Here is a 26,527-nt window from a genome sequence, read left to right as displayed (position 1 = left end):
CTGACCCCTGGCTCCAGTGCATGTCTAACAGCCCTTCCCCATCCTTGACTGCCTCCTCTCCTACAGGCTCCCGCAGACCCAGGCTGCGTCCTCTCCACCTTTTCCAGGATATGGGATTTGGGGGTGGGGTACTGGTGGGCAGGAGGAAGGAGGCAGACAGTGCAGGAGGCCACTTGGCCTCAACAATCCAGTCCCTTCTTGGGGTGTGATGGGGGATGGATGAGGCATGGGAGGACTTCCCACCTCTAAAGAGCAAAAGCAACTAGGCTATGTGACTGTGGGCCTACCCTAATTCTTTGGTCCTCAGTTTCCCTATTTGCAGAATGGGGTTGGCTAACAGGCTGTCCAAGGACCCTTTAGTTCTAAGAGTCATGAGAGTGCTGCAAAGGAGCAAGCTGAGCCATTGGGGACCCCAGGATTTGCCACTGCTGTCTGAGCGGGGGGTCTACCCATAGTTCCAGAGCATGTACTCTTGGAGTCTGAGGCAATCGCTCTATGTTGTATCTTGGCTGGGGGTCCCTGGCAGTCAGTCCATCTCTTTATGCCTCAGTTATCATACCTAATTGGCAATAAAAAGGGAAGGGAGCAGGTAGAGCCCCTTTTCTCCCCCCATCACAAGAAAAGGCCAGGAGCTCAGTGGTAGAGTCAGATGCTAGCCAAGATGGAGGACTTGGAGTATAAACTCTTGCCCTGTTTGCTAACTTCTGGAAAGGGATCAGTTCACCTCAGCCATGGGGAGCACTGGAGGCTCAAGTGAGATGCTCTTGGTGCTGGAACCCAGCCTCCCTCATGCCTGGGGTCTCTCTCTGCCAATACTTCTGACCCTTCTCAGGCTCTGCCCCTTCTCTCATTAGCCCAGCAGCATGGTGGTGGAACACCCTGAGTTCCTCAAGGCAGGGAAGGAGCCTGGCCTGCAGATCTGGCGTGTGGAGAAGTTCGACCTGGTGCCGGTGCCCCCCAACCTCTATGGAGACTTCTTCACAGGCGATGCCTATGTCATCCTGAAGACAGTGCAGCTGAGAAACGGGAATCTGCAGTATGACCTCCACTACTGGCTGGGTGAGCCTTCCTGCCTGGCCCCAACCCAGTCCTAGCCTCTGACCCTGTACAGCATGGACCTTTGAGGCCTGGTCCCCTGGCACGCCAGGAAACTAACTGATAACTGGGCACTAAGTGGCTATATCCTCTTCTCCCCCGACTCTGGAGCAGCTTAGTTGAGTTCAGACCCGGGCTTCTGCCCCTGACCTGTGGTCTGCCCTTTGCTAAGTCACCCATGTCTCTGTGGAGAGCTATACTAGTTCACAGGAGTGTGGTGAGGGTAAAACAAGTTACTCTGGGTGGCTTGGAGACTCCCGTACAGTGTCTGTGTACCAACTCTAGTCATTCCCCTAGTTTGCTCCTTAGAGTCAGGAGCCTGCAGCCTCTGTCTACATTGCTCTGCAATGTGGAGTCCTTGCTGTGCTCCCACTATGCAGATGGATTAACTGAGGACTCAGAAGGCAGCTGCTTGCTGGTTTCTATGACTAGGCCCTAGCAGTGTGGGCGGCTCTATACTTCTCTTCCTAAGGACCTGGGACCACCTTCTGGAAGCCAGGCTTATACTGCTCTGCTGTTCCCTAGGCAACAAGTGCAGCCAGGATGAGAGTGGGGCGGCTGCCATTTTTACTGTGCAGCTGGATGACTACCTGAATGGCCGGGCCGTGCAGCACCGTGAGGTCCAGGGCTTCGAGTCACCCACTTTCCTCGGCTACTTCAAGTCTGGCCTGAAGTACAAGGTGGGTTGGGCTCCACCTTGTTTGGGTGGCCTGGACACATGTGCCTATGGCAGGGCTCACACCTGTCTTCCAGCCTTGTGGAGTAATGGGCAGACAGGCTGGAGACAACCAGCCTTGGGTTTGAACCCTGGGCACTTCCTAGCAATGAGACCTTGGGTAAATCACCCTCCCTCTCTGAGTTTCTGGTTCCTTATCTGAAAATGGGGAGAAAAAAATTCTCCATAACTTCAAATGATTGTTTTCCTAGCCCCACAGTGAGATGTGAGCTATAGGTGAAAATCCAGCTCTTCTCAAAGGCCCTAGTGGACCTGAGCCCAGTCCTGTTCATTCCTAGAGTCTTGCCAACAGAGGGCCCCAGGTTAGGTATTTGATAGGGTATTCTTGTCACATCCCTCTTTCTGATCACTAGACTATCTCTTGAACTTGAACTCTTATGAGGTCTGGGCTAAGACAGACCTCTTTCTCTAAGTTCCCATCCAGCTGGAACTGAGTAAAACCAAGCTGGGAGCCCCAGAAGGTTATGCCCCAATGTACTACGTGACCCCCAGCAGGCCACTTGACCTCCAGAGCCTGCCTTTCTTCTCTGGTTACAGGAGAGCCAGTTGTACTTGCCCTACAGGGCTGGTAGAGGATTTGGTGAAGGGGCTGCTGGGAAATGCTTTTTACAGAGCTTGGCTCCTTGAAAGCTTGGAGAAAGCTACAGATTTACAAATTTGCAAAGTTGGGTTCCTCTTTGGTCAGAGGAGGGACAGAGGAGGGAGGATAACAAGGTTTCTCAGCCAGATGTGCTTTAATATCAGAGCCCAAATCTCCCATGTTATAGGGATATGGGGCCATAGCCCTATAACAAGGTTAAGCAACTGGCTGTTGGTCACACAGTAGTTGGTGCCAGAGCTAAGACCAGAACCCAGACCTCCTGACTCCTAGCATTCTTCCCACTAAACTAACCTGCCTCTCATGACCAGGTTCTAGGGTAGGGTTCAAGCCCTGTCTATGCCACTGATGTGCTGTGTGGTTCCCTTCAATTCTGAGGTCCTCTGTGTTAATGGGACTGTGACCCTATCTTTCCCAGGTGAGGCACAGAGACTGAATGATGGGAGAGTGCCTATGAGACTCAGAGAAGCAGGGTGTGTCTTGGGCCTAGAATCCTGGGCTGGGTGAGGCTGGGCTGGCTTCCCTGGCATCTACCCAGCCATGTCTGCCAGTTTACCATCCCTGAGCTCCTGCTGCTGAGGTGAGCAGCTCTGCCTTCTACTCACAGCCCCTCTGAGGTCTTGGAACCCTAAAGAAGGAGAGCTGAAAAGGTTGGGAGCCAGGCACCTGGGCTGGAGAAAGACCAGGTCTTTTCTCAACTCCTGGAGCAGGAAGTGGGGAGAGCACATAGTAGAGTCTCAGAGAGATTGGGATGCAGGTCCCAAGGTTATCCCCTCTGACTCCTATGAGACTTTGGGCAAAACATGTATCCTCATTGCTCTCAGCCCCCTCCCCATTCATCATGCATTCAACTCAACCCCCTATATCAGGGGTGGCTGTCAGTGTTGCTGTGTGTGGCAGGCTTTGTACCAGGAACATGCACTGTTGCATTTAGGCCTCACAGCTGTGCTGGGGTGTAAGCCAGTAAGTTCCATTTCACAGACAAGGACACCTGAGGCTCGGGAGGTCACTTAACCATTCAGTAGAAGCCATACTTCTTGCCTGTGTCCCCGTACTCCGCACTCCATCAGGCCCTGGACTGAGCATTGGGGTGCCGAGATAAGGAAGGCTGGTCACTGCCCAAGGAGGCGGGAAGACTGGTAAGTTCCTGAAGAGCCCATCCATTGTATACAGGTGGGGCGACAGGTGGAATCCCAAGCAGTGGTCAGCTCTTTGAGGGGTTTCTTCAGGAACTAAAGGTGTTTGCTCATCTGTCTGCCTGGTCTCAGGGGATAGCTTATTGACCTGACATGGTGACAGATATGAAAGTTTTCATGTATGCAAGAAGGACATTTTCACCATGTCAGAGAATGTTGCATAGCAGGTCACTGGCTTCCTAGACTTTTAGGAATAAATAATATGATAAATATCACTACCATATATGGGGTCTTTATTACAAGGTCTCATTTAATTCTCACTATAGCTGTTAGGGTGAGTGGTAATGATCCCACTTCATAGATGAGGAGACTGAGGCTCATAAGAGTGAATCGATTTGCCTCAGTTCACACAACTGGTAGGAGGTTCTTATCATCGGCCACTTACTATGTGTTGGAGGTTCTTCTGAGCATTCTACTCACTTGATTCATTTCACCACTAGTAGGGAGGTTAAGCACCTTGTCGAAGGTCACACAGCCTGTAAGTGACAGAACTGGGATTCACATGCAGGTGTAAAGGGCCCAGCACAGAGCAGGTTCAGAGTGGACATTTCAAGAAACCCTGATCTTTGATCTTAGCTCAGATAGGGTCTAGCATCTCCATGTTTAGCAAACCCGCTCCCACCCCCATCCTGGGGTGATTTTCTGGGATGTTCTTGGTCATGGTCTGAGGAGTGCTCCAGAGGGTGGGTTTCCAACAAGGGCCCAGATTTGAGGCTCACTCCTGAAGGGTACTGGCTCCTGGTGGAAAGGTGAGGTTTAAAGTCAGTCCTGTTTACCACCTTCTGCAAGTCCTCAGGCCACCCCCGCACTTGCACTTGGCAGGCCCCACCTGAGGCCTGGCGCCCTCATCAATTATAGATTCCGAGGAGCAGGGCTTGTTATGCAAGACTTGTTCCTGTGAAAGCCTCATCCTGGGAGCCACTTCTGACCCTGGAGTGTGAGAGGGACAGGGAGGTGGTGAGCCTCTCTCTAGGAAGGGTTGGCTTTGGGTCTGGCCCTTCTTGTTCTGTAATCCCACCCCCACTCCAGAGATAGGGTGACATAGTTCATAACCCCTCCATCCCTCTTCCTCCTCCCCAGCCTCTGGGACCCCCTCCCTTCCATCTTCAGACACACCCTCGGGACCCCCTGGGGCTGAGTTATTTGAAACCTTTTGTTCAAATGCAATCTGGGTCTGGCAGAGTCCTAAGGAACCCCTGGCCTGAGGGACTGTTGGAAACCCAGACAATCATTGGAATCTTTTCTTTCCTGTTTCTTACAGAAAGACTCTGGGTTTAGAGGATGGAGGGGTCCGGCCTCTCAACAAGTTTTTAGTTGTTCATAAACAGTTCAGCATTTTTTCATGTAAATTTTTATTTCCCTCCTTCCCCTCCCATTATAAAAGTAAGGCAAGCTTAATGTAAAATGTTAAATATTACAAATATTTCTGCATTTCAGAAAGGAAAAGTGTCCTGTGAGTTTACCCTTATAGATACATATCAAACAGTGGTTTGTTTCTTTTACTCTTGCCATGAACAGATCTATCTACCTATCTTCTCACTTTGATTTAGGAAGTGGTTCTTGAAACAATTCTCTTTTTATTTATTTATTTATTTATTATTCATATGTGCATACAATGCTTGGGTCATTTCTCCCCCCGCCCCGCCCCCACCCCCTCCCTTACCACCCACCCTGCTCTCTCCCTCTCTTCCCCCTACCTCAATACCCAGCAGAAACTATTTTGCCCTTATCTCTAATTTTGTTGTAGAGAGAGTATAAGCAATAATAGGAAGGAACAAGTGTTTTTGCTAGTTGAGATAAGGATAGCTATATAGGGCATTGACTCACATTGATTTCCTGTGCATGTGTGTTACCTTCTAGGTTAATTCTTTTTGATGTAACCTTTTCTCTAGTTCCTGGTCCCCTTCTCCTATTGGCCTCAGTTGCTTTTAAGGTATCTGCTTTAGTGAGACAATTATCTTACTGAATTTTGTTCAAATAACTTGGTGGCAATCTCTTCCCACCTAATGGCTAGACTGTAGGAAACAACAACCAAACGTAAAGAACACAGTAAAAAAATAGGAAAAACTTCAAGAATTTCCTGCCCCTGGCCTTTTATAGGTCTATTAATGTCTTATGATAATATCCTTTTTGTTAACTAATCTTTCCAAGACCATTTCCCTGGGTAAGAGTAATCAGGAAACTCATGTCTATAACCAGTAGAAATCAAGTATTCTTTTATAAATTTTATACAGAGAATAAATATTTATAGAAAATTCCTGAGAATCAAGATTTATGACATAAAACAACCCTTTTCCTCTTTAAAAAGTTTCCCATTTTTTAATAACAAAATAAAAGGTAGGCTTGAACAAGTAAAATATCTTAGGGTGTATAAAAACAAGGGATTGATCTTTCTTTCCTCCTATCTCTACATTTCTCTGTCTCTGAGGAAATCAGCAGAAATAGTCAGTGAATCCTTCTAGCACCCACCTTTCTGGAAAAGCTTTTCAGGTCCAGGTGGTACAGTTGCTGGCCAGGGGCACCCATAGCTGTCAGGACTTTCTGGGCTGATGGATGATGAGGCTGTGTCTAAGGGCAGAATTTGGGGGTGAAACCTGGCTCTGTTGCCAACTAGTGGGGTCCCTTGGCATGTGCTTAACCTCTCTGAACTTCCATGCCTTGCCCGCAAAGTGGGGCCATGAGAGTCCCCACCTTATGGGCTTATAAGGACTGCATGGCATGCATGGACAGCAGGTGCCCAGCCCAGCTGGCACTCTGTCAGCAGCACCCCAACAGTTTGCAGGTGAGTGTGGGGTGATGATGCGTTTTCTACCTGTCGCCAGCAGACTCTCAGAACCTGTCTGCCTGTGCACTTGCCCTCCACTAGATCCCAGGCATCAATGCCTCCAGCCCCTGAGCCTCTGGGCTTAACACTCCAGAACCTGTACTCATTACTCCTATAATGGAAAAGTTACAGGCTTGCTGAGTGGTGGTTGGCCAAGTCAATAGTGGCAGCCATGTTCCACACTGAGGTCATTTATACTGAATGGCACACATTGCTTTCCTTGAAGGGCCCTTGACAAAGGGAGCAAGGGCAGTAAGTCAGCTCTTGATGCTTTGGCCTTGGCCTCTCTGCTCAGCCAAGAAATTCTTGAAAGGCCTCATGATGATACCAAGAATGAACACCAAGGGGTGCTCCAACTTCCAGCAACAGGAAAACATTTCTTCTTGAAACAGGGTTCTGAAGACGGCTTGTTCCTGCCTCCCATCCTGACTGATCCTAATGATCTTTGCTCTAAGAAAACCTGAGGGGGCAGGTTTGAACCCTGGCTCTACCATCCACCAGCTATAAGATCTGGCTCCACTTCCTTGTCTATGAGATGGGGATAGTGATACCTCTCTCATCGAGAGTGCATGCAAATGGCCTGGCATGGCGGGCGTCATCACAACACAGACACTTCTGTGTTGCTTACTGTGGGGGATAGAACAAGAACTCAATTTAAAAGGCTCCCTTTGTCTTCTTGCCTCCATCCAGTCTGTGGCTACTGTCAGACTTAGCACTCTGCAGAGAGAGCTGGGCAGAGAGGGACCTGGCTTGGGCAGCTGCATTTCTAGTCTTATGAAGCTCGTCTACCTCCACCCATGGTGTATGGAGCAGGAAGAAGTAGAGTGGAGGGAGGAGGCAAGGTTTCAAGCTTGGACTTTGCCACACACCCGAGAGCCCATTAATTTCAACTTCCCTTGGGTGAAACAGGTGGCTAGGTAAGCACTGTTTTAGCTCGGAACCTGGGACTGGTGAATGCTCACTTCTGGAAGCCCCAGCCAGCTTTCCTTCCTTTTCTAGCAAGCCAAGGTCAGTCAGGATTGTGGCAGGGAAACCCTGCTGAACTTGAGATGACTACAGAAAGTGGAGGAGAAGCCTGAAGCTCAGAGAGGGGCAGAGACTTACGTAAACCATCCAGCACTGTTGTGGTAGGCTAACTGTTCCCCTCCCCGCTACTGCCTCTGAAGGCGTGGGCTGGGCATAGTCCAGTGAGACGTCTTAGAGCCTTGAAGGATAGGAAAGATTTAAATTTGGATTAGCATTTCTCAAAAGTGGGATTTTTGCAGGACACTGGAGCTGGAGGCAGGATGTGGTAGAGAAAAGTGCCTTCTGATCCAATAAGATATGGAGATGCCTGTGTAAAACAAAAGACAAGCAGCTGCATTTGCTATAAAATTTGTCAGTCTGTATTAGGCTCACGTGCAGTGTGTAACAATCAGGGAGGGTGAGTAAGGTGCATTCTCTACATATTTATCATGAAACCCTTTCCTTGAAGAATATCGGAGTGGGGGATAAGGAGAAAAAAAAGAAGAGTATCTTGGGGGAGGAGGTGCCACAGAACATCGCTTGGGGAATGCTGAATGCAGGTTTTGAGAAGAAATGTTTTCAGTACTTTGATCCAGGGAAGTGGCTTCAGGGGTCTTTGTAGTGGAGTATGAGTTTTAGTGGGATGTGGTGTATAGGGAATCTAATATTTCTTAACTGTGTGACCTTCAGCAAATTTTACTCCTTCCCTGAATGGTAGTTTTCCTCCCTGAAATGGGAATAAGAATGTCCCAGTCTCAAACAAGATAATGAGGGAAAGTCCTTAGTTGACTGAGTGTCACTGTGTTGCTGGAAGGCCCCGGTCCACAAGCCAGTGCACAAGCCAGAATGTCGTTTACTTCACCCTGAGCCCTTCCCCCACACCTGCTTCCCTGCACTCCCTCCGTCAGACTAATGGATTTACACTGTTTCCTTGACGTGACAGGAAGGAGGTGTAGCATCAGGATTCAAGCACGTGGTACCCAATGAGGTGACAGTGCAGAGGCTCTTCCAGGTCAAAGGGCGGCGTGTGGTCCGTGCCACTGAGGTGCCTGTGTCTTGGGACAGCTTCAACAATGGCGACTGCTTCATTCTGGACCTGGGCAATGTAAGTCCTGCCTGCCCTTTCCCAGGAGCCACTGTGACTCTGGGGAGGGTGACACACTCAGATGCACAGACATGGCAGGACAACCATAGGGAGACCCACGTATGGAGGGGTCATCCACACGTCTGGACTGAAGCTCATTGTGCACGTGGGCACAGACCTCAGGTCCACAGGGGTTGCACAGTGTACTCGACTCTGATTGACACATAGACTCCCTGACGCCAGCCTCTGTGCACACGCTGATAAGCACATGCAGGCGGGGGCAGAAGCTGTAGGTTCTTGCCCACCAGGCATGAACATGGGTGCTGTAATGAATGCCCATGCGTAGACCTGGACCCACATGTGCGTGTCATATGTGTGGTCCTTGCGTACCTGGAGTGTGACCATGTGTGTGTGGGATACATTTCCCCAGTCCTGCCTTACACATAGACGAGTGATGCTTTGTAACCCACATGCCTCACAGATCATGTGAACATAAACCTGAAAATGAACATGGCCGGACAGTGCACTCACAGACATTTAGGGTAAGCTCTTTTTCTCTCTTTCTTTTTCCTTCTTTCTTCCTTCCTTCCTTCCTTCCTTTCTTTCTTTCTTTCTCCTTCCTTCCTCCCTTCCTTCCTTCCTTTCTTTCCTTTTTCTCCTCTTCCTTCTCTCTCTTTCCTCCCTTCCTTCCATCCCTCTTTCTTTCTTTTCTTTTTTACTCCTCCTCCTCCCTCTTCTTCTCTCTCTCCTTCCCTTCCTTCCACCTTTCTTTCTTTCCACCCTTCCACCCTTCCACCCACCCTTCCACCCTTCCTTCCTTCCACCCTTCCTTCCTCCCTCCCTCCCTTCCTTCCTTCCTTCCTTCCTTCCTTCCTTCCTTCCTCCCTCCCTCCCTCCCTCCCTTCCTTTTTTAGGAGACAGGGTCTTGCTGCGGAACTTGCAATCCTCCTGCCTCAGCCTTCCAAATGCTGGGAATAATCTTCTTCCTGAAGTGTAGCAGGCACACAGAAAAATGAACCCCGAGGGTACAGTTCTATGAATTTCATGAAGCAAACACACCTATGTACCACTGGATCAGGAAACACAATGTCACCAGCCCTATTGCCCCCTTTCAGCCCCTTTATCTCCGAGAGCAGACATGGTCCAGAATCCCTCAGTTGCATGAGTTCATTTTGCCTGTTTCTGAATCTCATATATTACAAAGGCTGGGGGGTGACTTCTAGGGTCTCTGTCTTACAGGACATCTACCAGTGGTGTGGTTCCAACAGCAACAAATTTGAAAGACTGAAGACCACAGAAGTGTCCAAGGGCATCCGTGACAATGAGCGGAGTGGCCGGGCCCAAGTCCATGTGTCTGAGGAAGGGTCTGAGCCTGAGGCGATGCTGCAGGTGCCCATGGGGTGTAGGTAGGATGGGTGGGGGTAATCAGAGGAGAATACAGGAAACAGTGAGTTCTGTACCTCCCCTAAGATGGGTTGTTTTTCTGCCAGTCCTATGCACCTGAGATCAGCTTCCCTGGTAACTCCCAGACTCCCCAGAGAGCTGGGCTGGAATCCCAGGACATGGTGCATGCTGGGAGCCTCACCCTGCAGCCAAGCAGACCAAATCCTTGGAGGCAGCTGGGAAAGAGGGTCTCCCAGCATCCTCTGGGGCCCAGCTGAGAAAACTGAGACTCAGCTCCCAATTTTCTTTCCTGACTGTTCCTGATAGTTTATGACCTACTTAGTTTATAGCATGATGGAATTGCCAGCCTTTGCGTTTCAAGGATGTATCAATAGAGGCAAGTTTCACCAGGAAAAGGAGGAGACCATAAATTCTACTCTGGGCTACTTAGCTTCTGCTTCCCTGGGACCTCCTGTTCCAGTGTTTGGAAAGAGTTGAGGACTGATTTTATGGAGAAGAGGAGCCTGGACATCAGCCATGACGGGAGCGACAGTAGCTGGGTTGTTAAGACTGGACAGGCCCAAAATGGAAAGTGAACATAGGCTCTGAGGGTGGAGGGTGAAGTGAGATGTCTCTCAGGCCTGTAGTGGAAGGTGTTCAGGAGCTGCAGTCAAACGCAATAGAAGGCAGGTGACCTATTGGAAGGGCAGTCCTGGAGGCAAGGGATAGAGAGGGAAGGACTTGGACAGACAGATCCAGGAGTTCCACACACAGGAGGCCTGGAGCAGAAGCAGGACATGGGATGGGGAGGAACTCCACATGGAGGGTCACCTTGGCTGCCTGTGTAGCCCTGTCTGTCAAGGGTCGCCTCAGGACTTTCCGTGCTTATGGCCACCCTTTCTCTCCTTCATCCCATCTCCTACAGGTGCTGGGCCCCAAGCCAGTTCTGCCTGCAGGTACTGAGGACACAGTCAAGGAGGATGCAGCCAACCGCAAGCTGGCCAAGTTGTACAAGGTGAGCCCCAGGTGCGCTGTTCCCTGGGCACAGGGACAGGACAGGGGGGCAGGAGACCAGCTCCTCTCAGCTCCTCTGCTGGGGCCTGGTATTTTGGGGGTGAGGATCTGTCTACACATGGAAGCATTCTCTCTCTCTCTCTCTCTCTCTCTCTCTCTCTCTGTGAACATTTTTATCTTTAATTTTTTGAGACAGGCGCCAGGCTGGCTTGGACCTTGGTATATAACCTAGGCTTGCCTTGAATCCCCTCATCTTCCTGTCTCAGCCTCACAAAAGCTGGGATTATAGGTATATGCCACCATGCCTGAGCAGAAGGGTCAACTTGCAGAATTTCTGGGAGCCCACAAGAAAAAAAATGGATGAGAACTGGGTGTGGTGGGGCATGCTTGTATCCCAAACAAGGTGAGCATGATGGTTCTTGTCTGTAATCCCGGCTAAGCGGGAAGCACAGGTAAGAGGATCGAGGTTTGAGACCAGCTAGGGCAAAAATGGAAGACCCTATCTGAAAAATAACTAAAGCAAGAAAAGGGGGCAAGAGGTATGGCTCAAGTGGTAGAGCGCTTACCTAGCAGGTTCAAGGCCTTGAGTTCAAAACCCCCCAAAAGAGGATGAGAAAGTATCTTAAGAAAATATTTGGGGGAATATTGCAGAAGTGTGTGTGTGTGTGTGTGTGTGTGTGTGTGTGTGTGTGTGTGTGTGTGTGTGTTTGCAGGTTATGTTTGATGACTTTTTTAGTGAAAATAATAATAAAGTTTATTAGGAAAGGAATATACTTTCAATGGACTGAAAGTGGGTCAGCTCTTGAGAAAGGATAAGAATGACTTTTTAACGACTGTTGATAACTTCTTCCTTGTGATCCACCCTCACCATACACACACAGACACACACACACCGCACACACACACACACACACACACACACACACACAGCAGTGCTGGGGATGGGACCCAGGGCCTTGGCCTTCATAGTAGGCAAGTGCTGTATAGCTGAGCTGCATCCCTAGCTCCTCCCTGGTGATTTAAAAACTGATCTGGGGCTGCTGCATTTCACTAAATTGCCTCCAGAACTCCCACATTGCCCTCCCTGCAGATTCGAAAGCATCTGTTTATCTAGCACTCTGTAAACACTGTGTGCTGCCAATCTTTCCAGTTTTCACTAGAGTGATTCATTTTGTTTTTAACAAATTTTTCATTTTGGAATTTTTTTAGGTTTATAGAAATATTGCACAGAATTCTTATACCCTTTGCCCAGCTTTTCCTTTTTCCTTGACAATTTTTTACTTTTTTTTTTTTTTTTGCAGTACTGAGATTTGAACTCAGGGTCTCATGCTTGCTAGGCAGGCACTCTGCAGCTTGAGTCACACCCAGTCCTTTTGTTTTTGTTATTTTTCAGGTAGGGCCTTGATCCTCCCCTTGTAGCTGGGATTATGGGTATGCATCACCAGCCCAGCTTGTTTTTGACAGGGTCTCACTAATTTCCTTTGCCCAGGCTGTCCTTGAACAGTGGTCTTCTGTCTCCACCTCCAGAGTAACTGGTATTACAGGCAAAAGCCATCATACCATGACTCTCCTTAACATCTTAACATAGCCAGGTACATTTGTCACAGCTAAGCAATTGGTCCTGGTTTGATACTATTAATTGAGTACAGACTTTATTCTGCATTTCCCAGGTTTTCATTCCAAGTTCCAACCCAGGCTAGCACATTGCATTTAGCTCTTTTTACTTGTCTTTTTGTTACCGTTGAGGTTAGGTATCTTCTTCATCCTAAGCCTCTGACCTTGCTGCATCTATCCTCCCTTCCCTTTCTAGGTGCATTTTCTATCCACGTATGGGTCAGCAGACCTGGCAGAGCAGAAAGGAAGTTTTTTAAGAAAGGCCAGTTGTGCCCCTGAGCTGGAGGGCTCCCTGGGCTCAGCAGCTCACGTGCCGCTCTCTGTCCCTGTCTCCTCAGGTCTCCAACGGTGCAGGCAGCATGTCTGTCTCCCTAGTGGCTGATGAGAACCCCTTCACCCAGGGGGCCCTGAGGTCAGAGGACTGCTTCATCCTGGACCACGGCACAAACGGGAAAATCTTCGTCTGGAAAGGTGCTGGGTTCAAGGCAGATCCCACCTGGGCTCAGGGACCTTGATTGGGAGCTCCCGGGGCTTCTAAGAAGTCAGCCCTGCAGAAGAAAGAGAAGCACCCTAGTGCAGTGGACATCAGGGTCTTGGGCTAACACCCTGGCTTTGCAGTTGACTCATTGTGTGACCTTGGATACTTTACTCACCCTCCTGATAGTTTAATTGGCATCATGTAAAAATTATATAAAAATTTATATCTGCTCTGTGTCACATAAGCTCATGGGCCACAGTGGATGGACGATGTTAAACAGTTGTTATGGTAGGACTTGTGAGTTGCTCCTGGGCAATGGAGTCTTTCACAGAAGTGATCTGGTTTGTTTGAGAAGCATGGAACTCTGTGGATTTTTTTTTTTTTTTTTTTTTGAACTTGGCTTTGCATTTGCTAGGAAGTTTTCCATATAAAGTCTTGAGCTTTCACCCCAGCTGGTCTCATATAGCCATCCTTCTACCTCTGTCTCCCAAGTAGCTAGGACCAAAGGCATCCACTACCGTGCCTGATATTTAGGCAGTGTTTTATGAAAGGATCTTGGAAAATGTTGGCACATGTTTCTCAGAGTCCTGGAGGCATTCAAGGAGACCCTCAAGGTCCTCCCAGGATGCTCTAAGACTAGTTCTGGGAAGAGGGCAGACGGAGGGAGGCAGTGGGTGTACAGAGAGAGTGTCTGCATGCTGTTGCTACTATTTTTACTTGCTGGACCCCTGAAACCTGGGCCAAGTGACCCAGGTCTTGACCTTGACCATGGGAAAATCTGTTCACTGACTGGCTAGGGGCTTACCTGGTGCTGGAAGGCTCTCAGGGTGAGGACAGAGTTCAGACAGAGGAGAGGGGAGGAGCCCTTCACTTTGGAGGGAGGCTGGGGTGCATAGTGTACAGGCCCTTTGTCCATGGGACAGAGTCGGAATTGCAGCTTTCCCACTGGCTGAGTGGCCTTGGCCAAGTCCTGTGAGTTCTCTGAGAGTAGGGAGGCAGGTTAGTTGCCCCTGTGCCCGGACCATTGTTTGTGAGGATGCAGCAGACCCCCCAGGGTCCTAACCCTCCATCACTTGTTTGACTGTCAACAGGCAAGCAGGCCAACACAGAGGAGAGGAAGGCTGCTCTCAAAACGGCCTCTGACTTCATCTCCAAGATGGAATACCCCAAGCAGACCCAGGTGAGTCTTGGAGGCCAGCGTGGTCAGGAAGGGATGGGTCCAGTTGGGGAATATGGGCTGGGATGTCCCACCCTCATTATGAATGGGGCTCTGAGGCTTACCCGAGGTCCCCTGCTAGGCCGCCCAGCCACATCCTGCTCCTCCTGTTTCCTTCCCAGGTTTCGGTCCTTCCTGAGGGTGGTGAGACCCCACTCTTCAAGCAGTTCTTCAAGAACTGGCGGGACCCAGACCAGACAGATGGCCCTGGCTTGGGCTACCTCTCCAGCCACATCGCCAACGTGGAGCGTGTGCCCTTTGATGCTGCCACCCTGCATACCTCCACCGCCATGGCTGCCCAGCACGGCATGGACGATGATGGCACAGGCCAAAAACAGGTACCGGGGGCCATGTCCAGGCCCCTCCATCCTTGCTCCCTCCCAGGCATCTCTGGCTCATGCACTGCCTCTGCTTCCCCAAAGACATTTCTCCTTGCGGTTTCTACCAGTTTAGGTAGATGAAAGCCTTTTGTGTTAGTTATTGTCTATAAGTAACACCTAATCACCTATTGTGTGCCAGGCCTGTGCCAGGTGCCTCAGACCCCACTGTGTCCCCTAGGAGTGCCCAGTGTGGGAGGGGAGGTGACCACAGCCACAGTGGATTTTTCAGACCTATGATCAGTGGAGGTAGGAGGGAGCACAGGAAAGACAGTGGGGCTGTGATGGCTGGGGTGGCCTGCCTTGGGACAAGGACTCTTGGGTTGAGCATCACAATAGAAGTAGGAGTTTGCAGCAGGGGAGGAAGAGCGGAGAGTGAGCGGCATTCTAGGCAGGACTGCTGTTGCAGGAGGAGGGTGCTGTCCCCATCCTCAGGATCGGGCTATGAATGCTGTTTCCAAGGCTGTGGGAGACTTGATCCTCTAGACACTGGGTGCCAAGGTGCTTTTCTTTGTTTTCTTTTTTAAAGCAGACACGTGACAGGCTCCACTGTGTGCTTTAGAAACCCACTGTGAATGTGGGTCAGAGGCCAGAAAATGAAGGTGGCCTGTGAGGAGGTGGATGAAAGTTTAGGGAAGAGAAGATGATGCCCTTGAAACTAGAATGGTCACAGTGAAGATGGAGGGAGGGGTGGGGTCCACTTTGGACCAACATTGAATTCCTAATGGGAAGAATAAGGATGGTGTTCATTTTCATTTATTATTGCTGTTGTCATTGGTTGTTATTCATTCATCGTTGCAGTGGGTGGGGGAGGATGCAAGGCAGTGGAGCCCTGGCAGCCTGGCAAGTTCCTCTTTGAGCCTCATTCTCTCACCTGTAAAATGGGGTTGGTTCTACTCCATCACCTTCAAGAATTTCCAAGATTCAGAGATGGTAGGATTTGTGTCGCAGTGTCTCCACTGCATCACCAGGTGGCACTGCAGGGCCTCCTGACCACTTCAAAAAACGTGGTATCACCAGAGCTCTGCAGAGACCTGCCAGCAGGGGTCATTCTGAGGCCACCTGCTAATGACTCTGCATCTGGAGACGACCTATAAAATCCAGGCAATTCAATAATGATATGAATAATGGTAACATCAGTAATAATATTTATATTTGTAATAGTTATGTTATATTAAGAGCGGCACCTGGTGCTGGGCACCGTGCTAGACTTTCATGGATGAACTCATTTGCGTGATGGAGGCTTTGTCCCAAGTGGTGGAGTGCTTGCCTTGCAAGTGCAAGGCGCTGAGTTCAAACCCAGTACTGGCAAAATAAAATAATAAAAAAATAAAATCCAAGACAAAACAAAAAAAACCTACTTTGAGCTTAGCAAGCAGGTATGGTTGTTAGCCTCATTTTTCAAATGAGAAAACTGAGGCCCAGCAGGTAAGCAAGCTTTTTAAGGCCACACGACCTCCATGGGGATGGAACCTGAGTCTGGCTCTTAACCTTCGCTGTCTGCATTCCTCAGGAGTGACCGTGATAGTCCCTCCCAGGGGAAAGGACATTGTAGGGTAGGGCTATGGGTGAGGAGCCACAGCAGGAAATCTGGAATTGAGTCCCAGCCCTGTCTTACTGGCTTTGTGATTTGGGAAAATTATCTAACTTCTTCCTGAACTCATGTGGACTCACCTATGGAAATCTTGTCCCATTGTCTATATGGTGGTCTAGCATTCTGTGGTCTCCAGCAAGCCTGCAGTGGGGGTGGGGGTGCCACACAGTGTCTAACCCCAGCCTTGTCCTGGCAGATCTGGAGAATCGAAGGCTCCGACAAAGTGCCTGTGGACCCTGCCATGTATGGGCAGTTCTATGGAGGCGACAGCTACATCATTCTGTACAACTATCGCCATGGTGGCCGCCAAGGACAGATCATCTACAACTGGTGAGGGTCTGGGACCATCTGCCGTGATTTGGGGGGAACCTGGGGGTCCTTGCTGGGCCTGCACATGGCAACAAGAAGAGGAGAGGGAGCAGACCGAGGGAAATCTGAGGTGGGGCCTGAGGTGTGACAGCCACACCCTGTTAGGACAGTTCTCATTCACTGGCAGTGCCACTTGTCTGATTTCTCAAGCAACCTTTTTTGGCAGTGGATGAGGATTGTTGAACTCAGGACCCCCTTCTTGCTAGGCACATGCTCTGTCACTTGAGCCATACTCCCAACCCCCCTTTAATGCTTTTAGTATGTGTTTCACATGAGCCTCATGCTAACTTTGCCTGGTCCGGCCTTGGATCTCGATCCTCCCATCTCTGCCTCCTGTCTCCAAACAATTCCTAATCTCCTCTTATTGAAATACAACACATCCATTGTGGGAGAGGCAGTCACCAGGGAGAAACAACCCAACAGAACACCTCCCCCAAGTCCCTGCCACACACAACACAAGCTTATCTTGCCACATGGGTTTCTGGAAATTACAAATTACTTTCTTGCACTCCATAAACGTGTGCAATTATTATACAGAAAGCCTGCCTTATTCATGGATTTATCACACACGGTTTTGATCAAGCACAATCAGAAACGAAATTCCTGCATGCGTATTCCGCAGCTCAGTTGATGCAGAGATGCTCTCGGTCAGTCTGCTGTTGTCACCAGTTGTGTTTAAACTCTATGTATCCTAAGCATTCACGGGTTTTCTTTGGAACCATTGACCTGTATGTGTCAATTAAAAACAATGACTTAATTATTTTAAAACAGAGGATATAGTCACATTGTTCTAAAGTTAAAACAGAAAATAAAAAATATTCAGAAATCTTATTCCTACCTTAGTCCCTCTCTCCCTGTTCACCAAACCCCACCCTTTTCTGGGCCACCACTTTCAATACTTCCTTATATATCCTTCTAGTAACTCTTTATGCAAATATAAGCAAATATGACTCAGTATTCCTAATTCTCTCTGTTGGTTGCACAGAAGATGGTTTGTTATATGTATTGTACTGCATCTTGCTTTTTTTTTTTTTTTTTTGACTGAATTCTTCCTGGAGATCAATCTATGTCGTTGCATAGAGAGCTTCCTTGTTGTCTTTTCTTTTTTTAGCAGTGGCATAATATTCCTTTGGGTGGCTATCTATGGTTTGTTTAACAAATGTCCTGCTGGTGCGTACTTGGATTGATGCCAGTCTTTAGCTATTACAAGCATCGCTGAGATTAGGAGTCTTAAACAAACATGTTGAATGTTTAGAGAAGTTCCTCTACAGTGAGTTCCCAGAAGTGGGATCACTGGGTCAAAGAGTCCGTGAACCTGACATTATGATAGCTAGGTCCAAGTTCCCTTGAGATTACGCTTGACATTTCACATTCAACCAGCAACGTGTGAGAGCCCATTTCCCTCTAGCCACACCACTGGGTGTGTTGTCAAACTTTTGATGTTTGTTAACTTGATAGTTTATAAAATGGTATCTGGTACTTTAAGTGTGTGTTTGAGGCTGGGGATGTAGCTCAGTGGTAAAGCACTTGCCTAGCATGTATGAGGCCCTGGGTTCGATCACCAGCACTGAAAAAAGAGGAGACTGGAGATGTAGCTCAAGTGGTAGAGCACCTGCCTAGCTAGCAAGCCCGAGGCCCTGAGTTTAAACCCCAGTACCACCAAAAGGAAAAGATAAAAATAGTTGTATTCCTCTTACTATACTGTATCAGACTTTTTGTCTGGTTATTGGATATTGGATTTCTTCTTTTTCAAACTTTTTGCTTTGAAATAATTTTAGACTTTCTGAAAAGTTACAAAAATAGTACAGAGAGTTCTTGTGTACCCATACCCAGCTTCCCTAGGCTCTCATCTTACACAGCCATCAACCAGGGCCGGACGTTGATGCAATACAAAGTAGTTAGCCTTCCCTTGAATGTCACCGGTTTTCCACTTGTGTGCCCTTGCTGGCCGAGGGTCTGTGCCTGGTTCCCACAGGACACTGGCTTCTCGTGTCTCCTTATCACCTTGAGTTTGTGACAGTTTCTCAGTCTTTCCTTTTCTTTCATGACTTGACACTTTTGAAGAGCACTAGTCAGTTACCTTGTAGAATGCCTGTCTATTTCACAATCTCAAAGCAAAATTTAAACTTTTTAAACAAGATAATATACACGCATGGTATAAAATCCTTAAAAAATGTTTTTAAAAAAGCGCATTTTTTTTTTCTTGTCTAGAAAGGCCAAATTCCCCTAACTCTGCCATTTCAGCTCAGGCACCGTGGACCTTTCAGTGAGCATCCACGCAGGCTTCTCTGTACATGTTCCCTGAGGCTAACTCAACTAGTGTCTTTTCCACAAATGGGCTCTTATTGCTCTTGCTATTCTCTGACTTGTCCTGGCTACTTTTCTGCATCCTGCATTTGGGTCTCAGGGTCCCCTGTAGTGGCTGTCCAGCACAGGATGTCCCAGCCAGTCCCCTACGGAGCACATTTAGGGTAAGGAAATCCTTTGTCATGCTGGGATCTAAACGAGAAGGCAGGATCCAAGCTGAGAGTAGGTGGTGCTGGTTTGGCTCCTGTCTCTGGGTTCTCCTGAGAGAGTCCCTGTCCTCCTCCATCCCCCATTTATCACCTATAGTGTAGAATTCATGGTTTCTCAGGCCCAAGCCAGGAAGAGGCCCAGGGTCCATGCAGTTCTCAACTGATTCTCACTCGCTCTCTCAGGCAGGGTGCTCAGTCTACCCAGGATGAGGTTGCTGCGTCCGCCATCCTGACTGCCCAGCTGGATGAGGAGCTGGGAGGTACCCCTGTTCAGGTGAGCCAGTCCACTGCCTCTCTCAGCTGTAAATGCTCACTCATCTGTCTGATTGTCCACCCATCCATCCGTGCAGTAAATACTTATGCAGGGCTTCTGTGTGCTGGACGCCGTGTCTGCAGCCATGGAGACGCAGACCTTTCCCCTGCCTCGAGGACTTTCATAGTCTAAGTGGAGACAGGCATTGCGAATACATGCAGACCCACAAGTGCGTGATCACATAGTGAGTGGAATGAGTGGGAGAGGGTAGCAGGACAGACAGTGTGGCTGAGCAGTTAAGATGACTATGGAGCCAGGATACTCAGGTTTGAATCCTGTCCTCACCTCTGAGCACTTCTGTGCCACTGTGTTCTCAAAATGAGGATAGCTGTAGCCACCTCACAGAACTGAGCACATAGTTAATATCTGTAAAGCATTTAGAGCTATACCTGGCTCAAAGGGCACCCCCCCCATACATGTATATTAAATATAAGGCCATGAATAATACTAGGTAGGATCTAATTGGATTAGAGGACCCTCCCTTCCCCCACAGGATACTTCAGCCTAACAGATGAGTAGGAGCTGGTCAAGCAAAGATTGAAGGAAGTACTTCCGGGTAGAGGGAGGAGTTTATGCAGAGGTCTTGAGGTGGAGGAACATTAGGTGTTAAGGTGAGGGAGAAGGGGCCATATGAGGCTGGAGGGGCACTCAAGGAGGCCAACACATGGAGAACATTGACCTTGATCCAGAAAACAATGGAAAGTTGCTGAATGGTAAACCTGAAGGGATTTCTCATTAAAAAGGGAGCTCTGGCTGCTGAGGGGAGCCCTGGAAGGGAGCAGGCCAGGCTGTGGAGGGAGATTGGAAGGAAGTAGAGAGGAGTCTGCTGCTCTGTCTTGCCCTTGCCCTTGGCTTGGGCAGGGCTCTGGCTTTGCATCTAGGCTGCTGTCCTGATGACAGCAACAGTCTGGATGCCAGGCTCTAACTGAGATGGTCACTTATCTCATCCTGACAACAACCTTGGCACAAGACTGTGGCCCCATCTTAAAGAGGAAAAGTCCTAGATGTTGGGACACCCATCCAAGTTCTCTCCATCAGGGCGGAGTTGGGATCTGAGCTGTGATCCACCAGTGGCAGGTCATGGTGTAACCACAGCACACACATGAGGTCACTGTGTAGATTTAGTTAGCAGTGACTACATGGTGCCTCTGAAGTGAAGGGAGGTAGGCACTCAGTGCAGAAGCAGATGGGATCCCTCTTGGTGAAGATCTTGTCCTTCCCTCCCCCATCACACCACTGACTACAACCTGACTATGGGTTGCACTAGCTGTGTACAAGGATCCCTTCAGATCTAGAAGGCTCTTTTGGTATCACTCCATTGGCTTTCATGTCTGGGATTGACGTCACCATGCTGGAAGAATGTCCACGAACAATCCCCATGCTTCCATTTAAGGGAATATTTGCAAACATGGGCTCCCCTGATTCTTGGACCAGACTCAGGGTCAGCAGCACAAGTCCTCATGGGGATAAAGAAGGGGAGGGCAGCTGAGGCAGCACCCAGGGACTTCAGGCCACAGTGTGGTCTCCAGCCTTCCTGGAACACTGGTTTCCCTGTCCTGGGCCTGTGTACCGTGGGGTCACAATGATGCATGCCACACTCAGACACTGGGCGATGGCCTTGTTTGGGGGGGTGGGCACACCCCCTCCTTCCTGACTTGCTCTCCTGCTTCCCTGTCAGAGCCGTGTGGTTCAAGGCAAGGAGCCCGCCCACCTCATGAGCCTGTTTGGCGGGAAGCCCATGATCATCTACAAGGGGGGCACCTCCCGTGATGGCGGGCAGACGGCCCCTGCCAGTACCCGCCTCTTCCAGGTCCGGGCCAGCAGCTCTGGAGCCACCCGGGCCGTTGAGGTAATGTCAGGTTCTGGACCATAGGTGGGGTTGCCTGTCCTGAAACCTGCCAGGCTTGAGGGGCTAATCTCCAGGCCCAGGGTTGGGTGGGGCTGGGTGAGGGGTGAAGAAGCAGCAGGATTGTCTTATCTTAGACTTTCCTCAGATCAAGATGCTCAGTGTCCCTTGCATACCTTCCATACCAGGCCAGTTACTGTCTTCACATAATCAGTTCTCTACAACCTGGACACCATCCCTGATTCCATCCTAGTTGTCTACTGTGCTTTTCATCTGGACGTAATTCTCTACGATCATCCACTCAACCTGGAGAAGAATTACTCTTATCACCTCCTTTGTTTTAGGCACTCAAGTTTTGTTAATGTAGCCCAGAACTCTAGATCATCTTGACTAGGTCACAGTGTCTTAGAGAGTCATGGGAGTTAGATAAACCCCTCAGTGTCCAAATTCTGTGCTCCAAGCTCTAGGGTCTCCTGGACTGTGAGGAGGGGCAGCGTTTTTTGGTTTTTTTTTTTCCCCTGGTTCCTGATTAACGAAGTGTTGCCTTCTCAGATACTCCCTAAGGCTGGTGCACTGAACTCCAATGATGCCTTTGTGCTGAAGACCCCCTCGGCTGCCTACCTGTGGGTGGGTGCAGGAGCCAGTGAAGCAGAGAAGACAGGTGCCCAGGAGCTGCTGAGGGTGCTGCGGGCCCAGCCTGTGCAGGTGGCAGAAGGCAGCGAGCCAGGTGGGAGCGAGCAGAGGGCCTGCAGCTGTCAGGTTCACCCTTCCTTCTGTTCAGGACTCCATCTCCTCATCCCTCCAAGTGTCCATCCCTTAATGTGTGTTAGACAGAAGCATCTGTGGTCCAAAGAGGGCAGTCTCCAGAAACTAAAGGAAGGAGAGCTTGGTGCAGGCTGGGACTGTCCAGAAAGGCTGCTGGAGGAGGCGGTCACTTCCGGGAAACCTTGAAGTGACCCTTAAGCAGCAGGGGTGATGGCATCAGAGGGGCAGCTGACTCTCTTCCTCTTTAAAATCTGCATGGACAGGAAAGCCACAGGCTTGCTTTGTTTTCCAAACATAGATCAGGAACTTCCTTATGCCAGGCCTCTGTCTTTTTTTTCCCCTGTCGTTTCTGTTTGAGCTTGTTCCCTCCATAGCTCAGGGAAGGGTACACTGGTCTGCAATAGCTCTAGTCAGTAAACTTCTATGAGGCGGGCATGTTCCACAGCATAGCTCCTGGCTCCAGTTTGAGCACTTGAACTGTGACTAGCAGGAATGAGTGGGAATGAGGAACCAAACGTTTAACTGTATTTCATTGTAATGGATTTAAATTTAATCAGCCACATGTGGACAGTGCAGGTATAGACAGAGCAGGGATAGTAGAAAGAATGTGGAAGTTGGGGTCAGAAAAGATTTGCATCCAGGCTTTACCACTTACTAGCTGTGTGACCTTGGGTGAGTTGCTTAACATCTCTCAGTCCCAACCACCTCATTTGTTGAGTGAGGGTGATTATCCCCTTCCTGCAGGACTGTCATCCTGACTGTGTGGCCAACCTCTCCAGGCTTTCCTTTTATCATCTTCAAATTCCCTCAACTCCCTTCCCTCTTGACCTCCTGGGGTTTTAAGGTGGAGGTGGGGATGGAGCACCGGTGGTTGGGCTTGGGCAGGGTTTGAACAGATGTGTTAGGGTGGGGCAGTGGCATTCCTTAGCAACTGGTGCGGCCTCCCCTTACAGACAGCTTTTGGGAGGCCCTGGGCGGGAAGGCTGCCTACCGCACATCCCCACGGCTGAAGGACAAGAAGATGGATGCCCACCCTCCTCGCCTCTTCGCCTGTTCCAACAAGATTGGGCGTTTTGTGGTGAGTCTGTGGAGGTCGCTGCTCCATTCTCCCCCTTGGGAGCGAGCTGAGCTCCTGCGGGCCATTGTGCGTGGCACAGTGCCGATGGAAGGCTCCTGTGACCGGACCAGCTCCGCAGCCCTTCCTGCGGGGTAAATGGGGGCCATCTCTGCTCTTTCCTTTACCTCTTCTGGGTTTTTCCAGATCGAAGAGGTTCCTGGCGAGCTCATGCAGGAAGACCTGGCTACTGATGACGTCATGCTTTTGGATACCTGGGACCAGGTGAGTGCAAAAGAGAAAGTGAAGCCAGAGGCAGTGGGAGAAGCTGATCTTCCAGCTCTAAGGCCAGTTGCCAGAAGACTGTGAAAGAGGCACGTGTTGCCAGACAAGTCCCACAGCACCGGTGTTGCCAGAAAGTTGCCTCAAATCGCTTCTTGCTCTGAACCTCCATTGTCTCAGCTGTGAAGCACCTTGCAGGTGCTTAAAAACCATAGAGCACCACATAAATGCAGATCAGATGACCACATCATTGTCCCCCTTGGCCTCAGTGGGATCTTTTGCTAAAGCAAGAGATTTAAAAACTTAAATTTAAATTTAAATTTAAAGATTTAAAAATCTGCTGGTGAGGAAAGTCGAGTAGGGTGGTAACTCATGCAGGTGGAGCTTTGGCAGTGCCCTCCTGGTTGGGAGAGCTCTGGGCTCTGTCTCTTCATCTCCACCTAGGGGAGGCTGTGAAGGAGAACTGGGCAGGGGAAAATGGTTTTCATTCATTCATTCATCCATTCATTCACTCATTCACCCAGTATTGGTTGAACACCTGCTTTGTGCCCAATGTTTCGTGTTTTGGATGCTGGGCATAAAGGAATGAATGAAGCAGAAGCTACTACCCTTTCAAGGCTCGTTCCTGTGAGTGTGGAGGGGGAGATGTCAGGTCAGTAACCCTTCCCACCAAGGGCCTTTTCTCAGAGTCCTCAGGCCTGTAGAACGGCTGGCCATAAACACACAGCCTCTTCTCACCAGCTGCTTCTTAGAACCCCTAGGTGGAAGACGAAAGCCAAAATGTTTGCAACTTGAGCCATACAGTTGTTGCCATGGGCTGATCCATTGGCTGCTTCATCTGTTTGTCCATCTGCTTACTCAGTCACTCAGCCAGCATTTATTCAGCACCACTGTCTTCCAGGCAACATGCTGAGTGTGGGATCCTATGAGGAACAAAATGAACACAGTACCTACCTAGGGGATTCCAGTTTTGTGGGAAACATGTATGTAAATAAGGAAGAGCCTTCAAGTCTGCCATTTTATTATTCGGTGCCATTTCGTCAATGGCAGGTACTCCTGAAAATAAAAGAAATGCAGAAAAATACATGATACATAAAAGTCAGCAGAATAGGTTTTTATGTGTAATATAAAAACTTGTCATAAGAATTCAAAATGGTGAGTGGTTTTTATTCTAAGTCTTAGGCCCATATTGACCAAGACAGACAGAGATGGGCACATAGTAATTCTTAATTGCATATCTGTTGGATGGATAAGCGAGTGAGAATATGTTTAGCCACTCATTTGTTGAGCAAATAAACGCCTTTAAAGAGATGATTCGTGAACTTTTAGAGCAAGATCTCTGGCTCAATGCCTGATGGTACCATGTCAGCAATGGTAATGAGTGAAGCGCAGATTGGGATGGGGAGACATGAAGGCGTGGTGGAGTCTGAGGCAAACTAGAATTGTCCATCAAAGGGGCCCTGCTACTCAGTGTCATCCAAGAGAGGGTGAAGGCCCAACGCTGCCAGATCTTCCAGTTTTTCAAGAGACATTGGAAATTTGGCTCTTATATCATCATCGGTAACTACATTGGAAAAAGATGTTGCAGGTCACAGACTGATAGGTGGGCAAACAAAACATGTTTGTGGAACACCACTTTGCAATTTCTGTTCCACATCCTTCCAGTCATCATCCGCGGGGCAAGTCAGTCTTGTCTGGTACTGAGAACTTCTCTGTTCTTTCCCAGCTGTGAATTTGGTCAGTGTCCCTCATGTACTTTTCATTTCACATCTTGCCTCCAGGTCTTTGTCTGGGTTGGAAAGGATTCTCAGGAAGAGGAAAAGACACAAGCCTTGACCTCTGGTGAGGATGCAAGTCTCTGTAGGTCTTTGGCTGTAGGGTAGTGGGAACAGCTTCCGGCATTAGTCTGGGAATTAGCGACCACAGGGCGGGACTTCCTCCTTCGTGGTCAGCCCCTCATAAGGCCTGTGTGGGGTTGTGTGTCATTCAACTTTCTGTTACTGTAACGAACACCAGAGACAGTCTACTTTTAAGGAGAGGTTTACTTGGGCTCACAGTTTGGAAGTTTCAGCCCATGGTAAGTTGACCCTGTTGCTTTTGGGTTTGTGATGAAGCAGAACATCATGGTGGGGAGCTTGTGGAAGAGGAAAGCCATTCACCTCATGGAGAGGACTTCAAATAAAGAGTGCGAGAAAAGAAGTGGAAGTTCCACTATTTCCTTCCCAAAAGTCCCTACTTGTTAAGGTTCCCACCTCGTCCCAGTAGCACCGAGCTGTGGACTAAGCCTTTAGCACGTGGGCCTTCGGGGGCCATTCCAGATCCAAACTACAGCACGTGTTAAAGAATAGATGGGTTCCTTCAGAAAGCTTCAGGGTGAACTAGGGAAGGAAGGAACAGCCACATCCAATTCTCAGGATGCACAAGGGCATCCAACGTGGAAACCTAGTCAGCAGACTAGAGCTGACTTAGGGGCTGGAAGCCTACAAGCAGATGCTTTAGTATCTTTCAACTGCCAGGGAAAAGTCAGAGATCCAAGGAAGGGCTGCAAGCTTTGTGAAGCTATGGGTCCTTCCTGTGCCTTCCTGTCTTCCTGGCAGGGCAGCGGAGAACCCACCTGGGTGTCACTACCTGTAAGGGACGGTGGTATCCAGTGCAGGGTAGGCAGTAAGGACACTAAGACCAGAAACATCTCTGGCAACCCCTGCCCCGAACCACCCTCTCTCTCCCTGGTGATGGAGGCACTAAGAATTCCTGGATCTGCTTTTCCCCCATGTGTGTCTGCAGCTAAGCGCTACATCGAGACGGACCCCGCTAATCGGGACAGGCGGACCCCCATCACCGTCGTGAGGCAAGGCTTTGAACCTCCCTCCTTTGTGGGCTGGTTCCTCGGCTGGGATGACAACTACTGGTCCGTGGACCCCTTGGACAGGGCCCTGGCTGAGCTGGCTGCCTGAGGAAGGGCAAGGCCCACCAAGGTCACTGGTCAGTGCCTTTTAGAACTGTCCATCTTCCGAAGAGATTTTATGGTGAGCAGGGTGACTCTGGTGTGAGTGTGTGTTTTTACAGTAGCCAAAAATAGCCCTGCGAACATTCAGGGTCTTTGCAAAACTGTCTGAAATATCTGTGCTTTGGAAACGAAATTCAATAAAAGCTTTTTGAAGTGTGTTA

At 49.3% G+C, this 26,527-nt stretch overlaps 1 protein-coding gene across 6 annotated transcripts in view; it reads left to right on the top strand.

Annotated features, from left to right (window-relative positions):
- The window catches only part of Gsn (gelsolin), a 54,090-nt gene extending 27,563 nt beyond the window's left edge, over nt 1–26,527 (top strand). For all 6 annotated transcript variants that reach the window (XM_020173104.2, XM_020173100.2, XM_020173103.2 and 3 more), the window contains 16 exons: nt 855–1,059; nt 1,621–1,775; nt 8,398–8,559; nt 9,778–9,927; nt 10,847–10,936; nt 12,888–13,020; nt 14,119–14,207; nt 14,366–14,581; nt 16,411–16,544; nt 19,283–19,373; nt 21,091–21,261; nt 21,811–21,985; nt 22,977–23,101; nt 23,285–23,362; nt 25,141–25,201; nt 26,144–26,527. In XM_020173104.2, coding sequence (XP_020028693.1) covers nt 864–1,059; nt 1,621–1,775; nt 8,398–8,559; nt 9,778–9,927; nt 10,847–10,936; nt 12,888–13,020; nt 14,119–14,207; nt 14,366–14,581; nt 16,411–16,544; nt 19,283–19,373; nt 21,091–21,261; nt 21,811–21,985; nt 22,977–23,101; nt 23,285–23,362; nt 25,141–25,201; nt 26,144–26,313 — 2,196 coding nt within the window. In that variant the 5' untranslated portion in view covers nt 855–863 and the 3' untranslated portion in view covers nt 26,314–26,527. The remainder of the gene's footprint in view (nt 1–854; nt 1,060–1,620; nt 1,776–8,397; nt 8,560–9,777; nt 9,928–10,846; nt 10,937–12,887; nt 13,021–14,118; nt 14,208–14,365; nt 14,582–16,410; nt 16,545–19,282; nt 19,374–21,090; nt 21,262–21,810; nt 21,986–22,976; nt 23,102–23,284; nt 23,363–25,140; nt 25,202–26,143) is intronic.

This window comes from Castor canadensis, chromosome 13, assembly GCF_047511655.1.
Source record: "Castor canadensis chromosome 13, mCasCan1.hap1v2, whole genome shotgun sequence".
In the NCBI taxonomy this organism is placed as follows: domain Eukaryota; kingdom Metazoa; phylum Chordata; class Mammalia; order Rodentia; family Castoridae; genus Castor; species Castor canadensis.
Note: the sequence above shows the minus strand (reverse complement) of the source record. Positions and strands in the feature narration are given on the sequence as shown.